The sequence below is a fragment of the Aethina tumida genome, chromosome 1 (assembly GCF_024364675.1).
Source record: "Aethina tumida isolate Nest 87 chromosome 1, icAetTumi1.1, whole genome shotgun sequence".
NCBI lineage: Eukaryota > Metazoa > Arthropoda > Insecta > Coleoptera > Nitidulidae > Aethina > Aethina tumida.
In genome coordinates this window covers 66311967-66324392 of record NC_065435.1, presented here as the reverse complement: position 1 = coordinate 66324392, position 12426 = coordinate 66311967, and the positions used below count along the sequence as shown (strand labels likewise).

The 12426-nt window shown below is 32.4% G+C and overlaps 1 protein-coding gene across 1 annotated transcript in view; it reads left to right on the top strand.

The window, feature by feature from the left end:
* Positions 1-1669: 1669 nt before the first annotated feature.
* Positions 1670-12426, top strand: part of LOC109608443 (uncharacterized) — a 99749-nt gene continuing 88992 nt past the window's right edge. The window contains exon 1 of the mRNA XM_020024877.2: positions 1670-3702. Within this exon, the coding sequence (XP_019880436.2) occupies positions 1670-3702 (2033 nt within the window). The remainder of the gene's footprint in view (positions 3703-12426) is intronic.

The following is a 12426-nucleotide window of genomic DNA, read 5'->3' as shown; positions in this document are numbered from 1 at the left end:
ATTGTAGACACACTTTTGAGTCTTGTACCTTAAAATTTCAAATTAAAAAATAATTATATTTTCATTATTAGTTATTGGTTAACAATTAATACTAATGTTATTTCTCACGGTTTAAATTGGCAACGGAGATGTGAAAGAAGGACATTAGACTGAAACATTCATTAAAAATATTAGAAATATTTTTTTAAAAATTATTCTTTGTATCATCTAATATGATTAACTGATTGAAATATCAATCATTTTGATTTCAAAAAGTATATATATATATATTATCATATCATATTTTTAACATAAATTTAATAATTCTAACAAGTTCATCATTCTTAACTGCTATTTCAATTTTACATTTTTTTGTTCTAATGAAAATTAAATGTTTTCAACAGTAGTTAATACTAAAAATACTAAAAATAAAATATTTTTAAATTAAACATTATTTTCAATTATCTCAATAATAGAACTATTATGCGATAAAGTACCCAATACTTGTAACTGGTATTCAACTGCATTAATCATTATCTGCGGTAGGAAACTTGACAATCTTCCAATTCAACAGATACACACTGTCCATACTTCGCGTTCATAATTTTCATTTGCGGAATCTTTTCATAGTAGGTTAATTAAAGTTGATTAAAATTAAATAAATTAAAATTTATCAGTTTAACTAAAGCTTCTTGATAACTTTGTATTATTGTGGTTAATTATTTCTTAAAACAATATATTTGTGCGGATGTTTACTGATTACTCTTTGCAAAAAAGTGATTCATGTAAAACGTTAGATTAAAACAGTGTGTGAAAAAATGCAACTAATATTGTTTATACAGTATAGAAAATGTTCTATTCATTCGAATTTTTAAAGAGACAACATGCACGACATATTCATTAGATTATTATAAGTAAAATGCTAAACAAACACATATCAAAAATATAATTTAAATACATATATTTAACATTTAAACATGTTTAGTTCCAGCATTAGTTGGGCGCCAATTTGTCACAAATTACAGATACACCACGTAAGAAGTGATAATGGTACAGTAAACTCAAAAAAAATATTATGATCATAAATTTATATAAATAACATTGATACTTTTAAATTTTGTGACTCACATTTTTATTATTAGTATTTAATTATTGGTTAATAATTAATATTAATTAATACAAATATTTATTTTTCACGGTTCAAACTGAATAGAGATGTGAAAAAATAACTTTAGGATCACACATCAATTCAAAAAAAAAAAAACTATTATTTTAAAAATGTTTACTCTTTTGAATAAATACATTTGCATCACTCAATTAATTTGATTTGTATTTGGCTTTTACGTGTAAATATTTTCTTATTTGATGAAAATTCATAAATTTCAATTATATTATTAGATGCGACATGTACAGATATGGCAATTTAAATAAAAATAAATTCAAAACAAAATATTCTCTGACAAAATCATTTTTGTTTTCAGCGTTAGTTGGGCGCCAATATGCCAGAAGTGATAGAGACACCGTGTAAGAAGTGATAATGGCAAGTTTCAAACAGGCAACGGAAGAAGTTCGGCCTTCGGAATCCCCCGGAGAATCGAACCGGAAGCACGCCGACCGGAAATTAAGGGCGACTCCCGAAAAATATTACATCGCCGATAATGAAAATTTACGTTACGACAAGCGCAAAAATATGTTGGATATGGATGTGAACGAGAATGTGACGGTGGCGAAAACTCTAAAGAACACCTTGTTGTGCGTAAAGAAACCTTTGTCCCCGGTAACCAGCAACGTGGAATTAAAAACATTAAACGTTATTAGTTTGGAGGATGACAACAAAAACAGCGTGAAAAGGAATCGTAATTCGTTTCACCAGAATGTGGATGAAGCGCTTAGTTCTTTGCTGTGGCAACCGTACGAGTATCAACAACAAAAACCGACGTCCTCTTGCTGCAGCAGTTGTAGTAGTGCATCCTCACTGTACGACCTTGACGATGCAAACAATACGAGCCCTTCGGAAAGGTACGCCAGCTACACAGACCTATATCGTTCCACAGAAATGGTTAATAACCTGGCAGCGGTCGACCAATGGGTTCTAGCTGAGCGGTCACGTGACGCCGACCAAACGATCTCAACCTACTTGAGTGAGCGGGCGCTCAGTCAGAGATCGGTGGCGGTAGTGCCAAGGTACGCGCGTGGCTCGTGTAATGTCAGTGATATGCAAGTGGAAGTTCATAACAACAGTGTCCCCAATGTGTCGTCTACATCCAGTGTGTTAAATATCACCACCAGCGATAATGGGTTGAGACCGGCGCCCCAATATTCGAAACCACCCCCGCTCAGTTCTGCCAACGTTGTTGGACTGCCCAGATATGGCACGGTACCGTCGCAGAACAGACAGTCGGGTACCATCTTTCCTAACCATCCGCGACAAGTGTCAGAACCATCAAACCAGTTTCGATTGTCTACGAGCAATGTGGTACCGATTTCTACTGCTACAAATGTGGTCCGACACACATCTCAAATGGATCAAAGCAATCTGCAACTCATTTCGCATCTAAGAAGTGCATCTGCACCGAAATCCATGCCAGTACAGCAACGTACCGAAGCAAACTTTGTTTCGACAGTACCTAGCACGACTCAGCCGTCTTATTTAACTAATAACAACATAGTTCCAACCCATTCACGCATCAACTCTGAGCCCAGTTTGAAAAATAAGCTACCCCAATTAAACGTTAGCAATGTTAATGTTAATTTCTATAGAGCAGTACCCGTTAATGTCGTGTCTTCTGTGCCGACTATACAGTGCATTAATTCAACAGGTGGCGATGTAGGTAACAACGTGTCTAATGTGCAGATCATGCCTCTGGGTAGTACCGGTACCTCTGCGCATTTTCAACCTCAAAACACATTGCAAAGCGCTGTGGTAACCGGTACTACACAAGTCACAGTGCACAGCACTCCAACACCTACACATTCGATTCAGATACCGACCAATTTTCGACCTACTACCACTAGCAGTCAGATTTTTATTCAGAACAAAACTACTACAACGGTACCACAAATTAAAACAACAACTACAAACTCTAGTACCCAGATATCTAACAGAAATTTGAGCAGTACTAGCAATCAAGTTGTCGTGCCAGTCCCAAACACACAGATCGCCCGTACTAGGACCTTTACAAGCACCGAGGCCCAAACTGATGATATATCTGTGTGTCCCGAATCGTCAAATTCAAGAGAACAAAGGCGGCGAGAACGCCGCGAGAGACGACACCAAAGGCGCGTAAATAACGCAAATCACCGGCACACCACGGAAACTAGTACCCAAGCAAACACGTTGCAAAATGATAGGTTGCCCGACATACTCAACAGTCATATGCCACCCCCTTACTCGGCAGTATCGACTAACCCCCAGTCACCCCCGACACAACCGCTGGTGCCGCCGCCAGGGATGGGGCACGGTATGGTGCCGAACCCTGTGATGGTGCCCAATCCGGTCATGGTGCCCAACCCCGCGCTCGTGCCCCAGATGGTTCCTCCACCGCCCTGTGCCGTTCTTCAAACGGTGGTTCCTAATAATGTTGTGCCTAATGGATACGCGTTTGGACCCCAGCCTGTGGTGCCTGGACAAGTACCATTAGTACAAGGCGGCGCACCTGTTGCCGTTACAGTACCACCTCCATCTGGATTTAGGTTCCCATTTCCTAACGGAGGATTTAGAAGGTAAGTTTCTATTTTTACTGGCATGTACTTGTTGCCAACGCGGATTTTATAACACACTCCTTAAATTTGCATTTTTCTGACACACCTTCCAATCGGATTTTTTATCGGATCTTGTAATCCTTGAGAAATTACTACAATATTGTTTATCTAATGAATTTGCGTGAATGAAAAATGTTTTATACAGAAAATTGTTTATTAAAGTGCAGTTTTATTGAATAGAAATAATTTAAAATATCTCTCAAATGATGCAATAATAAAAAAAATTCATTTATCAAATTGGATTCGTTCATTGAAATTTTCTAATCTGCAGCAAAAAATTACTTTGATACATTTTTAAACAGTATGAGCGAATTGTGGCTAACCACTTGAGTTTTTGCGTGTGCTGTATTCAATTTAAACAGGTGGTTTCCAGAAATACGATAGTATATAACAATAAAAGGAAATAACTGTTTTATTTATGCACTATTAAGTTTACCAGTTCCACTTGAACATTTTCACTGTCTAGTTTGATGTCGATTATTTTATTTTTGATTATGTATAATTATAAATAATTCTAATAGCGATTATTATTTTTAAATACATGATTCAACCATTTTTCCTATACTTTTTCCTGATTACGCTTATTCTGATGTTTCCTGATCAATTTGTACATTCACCAATTCCAGAGGAAAAAAAAAATACTGTTATTTTCAAAACTTTAGGAAGTAATTAACATTCTTATATCACAAATGTTCAATTAGTTTAAATTGAATAACTTCTGTTCCGCGTAAATAAAATTGCATCACTACAATTAATTTAATGATGTATAATTCACTTTTATTTTTTGGATAAAATAGATACGTTTTAATTTTAACTAGTAAAGGTTTGTTAATTTTGATGACTGCATTTGTTGTTCAAATACAGTCTTGTTTAAGTAAATGTATCTATTTTAATGAAGAACATGTTTTTGATTAAATGAATGCTTTATTTAAATAGTTAAAGATTAATAGATTTTTATTTTCCGCTTCTCTTATCCGTAGCAATTAGTTTAGTTTGTACAATTATTATTATAGATTTAGTAATTTTCATTGCGTTCAGTATATTATTGTGTAGATAATTGAAGATGAACTAAAATATGTAGGAATAAAATATATGTTTTATTGCTTTATTCCTAGTCATTTAAATGGTTAATAAACTTAACAAAAAAATAATGTGATGGCGTTCATTCAATTAGTTTGACCATAAATCCTTTAATAAAACGTACAATTTATCCACGCTCATTAAAATGTGAAACCTCAATATAATTTTTCAACCGCCTACTCAAAATAGCCTAATTGCTACTTTCCCTCGGTCCGAAGACCAATTTATTTGTTTCTTGCCTGACGAGCACAGGTATCCGAGCCAACAAATTCTATAGTCTCGCAGAGATAAAATTGCATCTGAAAAGTCCCACCCTCCCATGAGATCCTTTATTCGAGACCAACGGTGCAGCTTGACCAGAATGGTCTACCTGGCTGGGACGTAAAAAAACGTTCAAGGTCGTTCACCCATACACATTCAGTGATCCACCGGACGTGTTGTAACTCCCTATATCTGAAACTCTTGCACTTCAAATATTCACATACGTATTTTATTATTTAGTTTTAATTTTGCTTCTATATACAGGGTTTTCAAAAATATAATCTTTTATCAGCAACATATTGGAATATACTGACAAGTTTCTTACGATTACAATTCTCACATTAAAATCACTAATAAAATAATATACATTTTATTTGTTCTCCTCAAGCAAGTATTTTATTTCAAAATATTTTAATTAATATGTTGTATATTGTCAAAGGAATTGATAAATTGAATTAGAGATTTATTAAAGGTTTTTTCAGAACTAATTAGACATTTTCAATAAGATTTTTTCCTGGAGGTACTTTTCTCTATACTTGCTTGTCTAGGTTCAAAGGTGTGAGTGAAATGAAACAGAACCTTAGGTTTAACAGATACTTTGATCAGTTATATATATTAAGTATTCCTTTCACTACATTGATTACAATATTTGTTTTTCTAGTTATAGAAAAACAGCTCCAAGCAATATGATTAAGACTTTTATTTCCAATTATCTTCCTCAATAGCAATTAGATGTTCAAACATGTTTTATTTCCCTGTATCAGTTTTAACATTTGTTAGTCTAATTTCCGACAGACAACCTAATTGCTTTTTAATACCAAACAAAATTATTTTCTAATTTCAAATCCCATTAGTTATCTTCTTACCGTGGAAACCCCGTCTAGTATTAAGGTCTGCAACCTTTGCTGATTATAACTCACCAGTTGAAACAATTGCCTAATGAGTATGCAACGGCCACATAATGAATTTGTTTGCTACGTGCCATGATAATCAATAATTGTGTAATCATTTACGCAATGACTTTCAAAATTTGTCTTACTTAGTGCCAATTATGGCAATGTTATGGAAATGAAATTACGACCACTAGAATATTAGTCCGCATCGCAACGAATTTGTGATCGTCCGCACTAATCGCGTGATCTGTTAAAATTAAAACACCCTTTCAAATTTTCTCGCAGTTGCTTAGAAGTTGGAAATGAATTGATCGAATTATCTAAAAACTTGAGCAAGGAAATTTTAATGGACGAACAGTGAAAGTGAAGCTCGAAGTTTGTAGGAGAAAAAATCCGTTCTCACGTTAGTTTCTAAACTCCGACATGGATTGGATGGAAATCAATGGTCTTTTATTTGTAGCCGTTCTCCAGACAATCCAATTATGCCTTCTTGCGACGATATCAAACAATTTATTTTTAATGAGGAACGAAAGAAGAGAAACCTTAACTAACTATTAAAGGAACGGTATTCAACTTGCACAATGTAGGATTATTACAAGATTATGGTCTCACTCTGCATTTTTCTGGATTTATTCGTTTTAACTGGGAAATTCGAACTAATGGCCAATTTGGAATGTAAATAAGATCTCTTTGCATTTTAAATGTGTACCTACGTTTGGAAACTGAAATTTTCTTATTGCATTACTAAAATTAATTCAAATAAGAAAAAGGATTTATTATAAAAATGTTAAGTTAATTGTCGGTGTTTTCTTTTTTAAATATGTTTTTTTACGTGGAATTGAAGGCACTTTTTGTAGTCAATCCCGATGGAATACTGCCAATTAACTAATGTAACTTTTTTCGAAGGGGAAAAAGTCGGTTCTGTTAATGCGGTTGTTTATGAATTTAGCAGTGAAATTAAGGAAAATTTAAGTGACTACTACAACGTATCACCATAAACCATTTTACATGGTGGCTTTCGTTGCGACGACGAAAAAACCAACCATTATTTTTCTTAACAAGATAAAAGTCCAAAAAGTCACGTTCATCTAATTCGATATTCAGTCTCCGGAACATCTGTTAGGGATTTGAAATCGAGATTAGAAACCCCAGGCTGGTCCACAATCAATGCTCGGCAGGCACATCAAATTCGTCGGCGCGATTTCTTTACGAGCAAAGGAAGGTCTACATCTGTACTGGTAGACGTGAAGGCAAGAGGGAGGGTGGTTGATTTATGTTGCCGGCGGTTTGCACCCCCCATATTTGTTTAGGTAGTTTCTGTGGTGACACATATAAGCCCGGGCTTCCCGTTTCGAGCCACGGCGAATGACTTCGGACCAACGGGATTCTGCGGCCCAGGAATTAATTGCCGCCCATCCAGCGAGCCGTCGGTTTTTGTTTTTTCAGGTAGCGGGGATTGTTTTTTCTCCACTCCGTGTTGATGACTACGAATGTAATTATGAGGGTTCGCCATGATTTGGATATGACAGTCCCTTCAGGATGAAAAATATTTTTGTTTGTTTTACATATTAAACATAAAAAATATGTCAAGGGAGACGAAATAAAATTACATTAAAGATGTCCACAACCCGGCTGTCATTTTCAAAAAGTTCAGAGGATCGAAAATTGGGTTTCATGGGATTTGTAGCAACTTTAATATGGCAAAACTCAAATAATTTGTTGACTTATTTAATATGTACTGTGACTTCAAATCCGGTGAATAGTGTGCAGTTTCTTGAAATTGCGTTATAAATATTCCAGGTTCATAAAATATGAATATAAGCGTACATGTAAATTTATATATTTGATAGGAAATTTAGTCTATCTAACAGGAATATTAAATAACTTCAAATGAATAGATTTATCACAAGCGTGAAAAAAGGAAATTGCATCCGCAAACTGTTTCCGTCCAAACTAAAGCGTGTGTTGAAAACTTCAAAAACATGTAAACATCAAGTGGCAAAGAGAAGAGCCAGCAGCAATCAACATTTACCTAGGAACCATTAATGGGATGTTAATGACAACCTGGAAACGATCTTAAAAAGCACCTCACCGCTTATAAAACGGAAAAACAGCCCCCTACTTAAAACACGGAACCGTTGTGCCATTAAAAAAAGTCTCTATTGAGAAAAATAGACGCATCTGTTTCAATAAACTTTTAACACACTAAACTATTTACTCTCAAGTCATGTTGTATAGGTCATATTTAATTCTGTGAAATGTATACTAAATAGAAAGTAGCATGATGTCATACCGCATGTTTCGTCTCTGTCGCTCACCGACTAAAGTTTTATAAAAGGCGATCCGATTGACTTGAACCACAATCTACTCGACGTGATAAATATTTATATTTTCTCTCTGTGTGCACACAAATAAAACCAGAAAACACACGACTCAATACACTAACAATAATTTATTTCGTTTTGGTTAATTTTAAATAAACTAACACGGGTAACGTGTACACAACTTAAAACGTGCCGACAATTTACGGCTGTAAATCACAACGTACGTTTGAACCTTACAATTATTTTAATTTTGTAATTGTAACTTATCCTGATTTTTAACTTGGCATCCAAGTTACACTTCACGTTTCCAGCTGAATTAATTAATTAAGTAATTGTATGCGAAAAACTGTAATAATGAAAAAGCTAATTAACATAAGACTAAATGTTTTACATACCTAAAAAAATTAATCAAAAAATGCAGAAAAGTTAGTTAAATTGCTTCAAAGAAATACTTCAATTAATTAAGTTGAAAAAGCTCATCAAATTAAAAGAGACCCTTTTTATGTCACAGTAATTTTAAATTAAAATGTGTCGTAACATTGTTTACTCGTGATTATTTCCTACGTTTCTCGTGCTTTTGTGGTCAATCCAAAGTATTTTTTTATGTTTATACTTCGAAATAATGCGTTATTGTTTTAGACTTTTAACTTGATAAGAAAAATAATAAACACTTTTCTTAAGTGAGAATTGAAGTCATTTAAGTTTTCTCTTTGTACTGTCAAAGTCACAAAACATCTACAGAATTGATTTTATCGTTTCAAAATGATTAAAATGTGTTGTAATGTTGCTCACTTGGGCTTAGTTCAAAATAATGCAGTTTTAGACTTTAAATTTAATTTAAATATTAAACACTTTTCGTTAAGTTTAAATTTTTGTCCGTTATACTGTAAGTCATAAAATAATACATACATACAAGGTAATTCACCTAACTAATTCACTGAAGGTTTATAGTGTACTAAAAGAGATATTTTGAAATTTTGGTTGCAGCTATAACGTGATATTAGCTATTTTATGACATTACTTTGTTTTGTAAATAGAAGCCTACAAATATAATGACTTTTTGGATTTTGGATCTCTTACACTTTTATTCAGTTTTCACACATTTGTTTTTTTTTAAATACTTGTTTTAATTAATATTTAAAATTTTACACATTTTTAGAAGTTATATCCCAATCTATCTTACTCACTTTTTTCTAATTTTAACTACCAATAATTTTCTTATTTCGTCATCATAGAATTTTCATAGGATTTAACGCAGAATTTAGTGTATTAATACGTTAAAGCACAGCCTCTGGCTCAAATAAATATTTACAGAGATATAAAGGGCATTTTGTATTTCCATTTACTACTTCAAATGCCAATTACTTTATTCCAATTAGAATTTTATTTTCTGTTAATATATTTTAGTCTATACTGCATCTAAAATGAATATTTACAGGACACGTATTATCACAAGAATTTAAATTTCGTATGTGACAAATAATTTATATAAATTTGAATATTTTCAAATATCCACAATGTCATATAAATTAATAATGAAACATATTAAAAAATGATTTAAAATCATCTAGGGCACATTTGTAGCAATGTACACGAGTCGAATGAGCATTTTTTTCCATTTTTTTAAATTATAAAAATTAATAGTAAATGTTCATTTCAGATTATCATATCAATTGAAAATAAAATTCTGTATTGAATGATGTGAAAACTTTATGGTAATTCCATTTGAAACATTGACATTCAAAATGGGGAAAAATAAATGGAAATACCAAGCTTCAGGTATAATAATTTGGAATACTATCAATAGCTCTTTGTGGAATACTCTTTTGTTAACGCATCTACCGAAAATAAAGTTTTTAACCTTGCAGTTGTTGTTGTTCAACAAACTTTTTAATTAGTCACAAATTTTGTTAAAAGATTAAATATTTCAAAAATAAATAATAACAAGAAATAGATTCTATAGCTGTAACCTCAAATTGTATGCTATAAAATTTCAAATCTATTAGTTACTTGAATCGCCCTTTTTAGGTAGAATCATATTTAGAATAATTAGAGTGTTTTACCCTGCTTACTGTGGACAATCCCTGTGTCCTTTCGTGCTTTCGCCACCATATTCGGAGCATCTTTTTAAATCGTACTTAAAATTAATACATTACGAAAACAACACATGCCGAGTTTTCACGGTTTTTTAATTGAATTTTTATGTAATTCGCAATTAAGACCAAACTTGCAGCGTATAATGCACGTTAAACGCACCGACCGCTGTCGGCATACATTTTCATTAAAAAATAATTTCCGACGCGAAACCGTGCTGTTTGTGCGAATGCTGGGGAAGCGACTAACAAACCTTTATTTATTTATAATGGAATTTTAATTAATTTATCGCCAAAAAACAAAACGCGTGTTAATTTCATTGGTTCTCCTCCGGCAAGACATAAATTCACCAAATTGGTATTTATTACTCGATCCTTTATACTAATTATCCCCCGATTTAAATACGGACGGGGGTGGAATTTAATTTTGAGGGAGAGACCGACTGGAGTTGAAATTCCAACTCAATCAAATGGCTGCTTATTTTCTTTTTTTTTTCGCTTGTAGTCCATACAGTCGGGATTAACTAATCAGAATGCAGAGGAACGAAAGGGGATGCCTTAATAGATCTGGAAACTCACTCTAAAAAAAAATTTGCGTCTCGGGGCACGGAAAGTGATAAATGGATTTTAATAAAGATTAGACACCTCGTAATGGATCGTTTCTATGAATTTGTATAAGAATTACGAGCTCTTAAGGAGATTAATTATTGTGAACTTTAACTTAAAAATGTTCTGTCAAATATTTTGGAAATTTAGATTGATTGTGTTATCAAGTTATCTAGTACAATAATTTTTGGTTGCGCATTAATAGTGGGAAATGAATAAAAATGTAAAAATTTAAAGTGGACCTAAATTTGCATCAACCTAATCTCTTTCATGAAGTAATTAAAAAAGCTTTCACATGATCTGATAATGCTTATTAAATTTTAATGGCTGGACACTTTTATGGTAAACGAAATATTCAACATAAAATTTTTTAAATTAATAAGGGGAAAACTTTTATTTCAATTAGTTTCACTTTTTCTTATTTCAAGTGGAATCACCATAAAATTTTCGAAGCAAAATTTAATTCTCTATTGATATATTGTCAGCTAAAATAAATATTTTCAGAGATGTAAAGAGCGTTTGGTATTTTCGTTTCGTTTCCACTTCAAATGCCAATAACATTTTTATTTCAGATGGAGGCACAGATTAGACATCTCGTAATGGATTGTTTCTATGAGTTTTTATAAGAATTGCAAGCTGTTAAGAAAATTATTTATTTTTTATTAACAGTTGAAAGTAAATGAATTATAAAAATATAAAAAAAATTAATGTCAATCTATTTTTTAGTGTAATCTCCCATATGAAAATGCTTTAACATGATTTGATAATATTTATTTAGGTAAACGAAACATTCAATATAAAATTTTGTAAATTAATAAGAGAATTAATTGAATTAGCTTCACTTTTTCTTATTTTTAATCTCTATAAATATATAAAGGGTGTTTTTTTTTTCACATCAAATGCCAATAATTTTCTTATTTTAAATGGAAGCACAGATTAGACATATCCAAGTCGATTATTTCTATGATATTTTATAAGAATTACGGGCTCTTAAGGAGATTAATTATTGTGAACTTTAACTTAAAAATGTTCTGTCGAATGTTTTCGAAATTTAAATTGATTGTGTTGATCAGTTATCCACTATAATAATTGTTGGTTGTGTATTAATAGTTGGAAATGAATGAACACCTATAAAAATATTTAAAGAAATTAATGTGAATCTAAATTTGTATCTACTTAATCTGTCTTATGGAGCATTTAAAAAGCTTTCACATGATCTGATAATGTTTATTGACACATTTTTTAAATTTTAATGGCTGACACTTTCACGGTAAACGAAGTATTCAACAAGAAATTTCTTAAATTAAGGGCAAAACTTTTATTTGAATTAGTTTCACTTTTCAAACAACAATCAAGTTACACCTATTTCAAGTTCACGCCGATTTTACGCATAAATAACTGATTCTAAAAGCGATAAATTTATATATT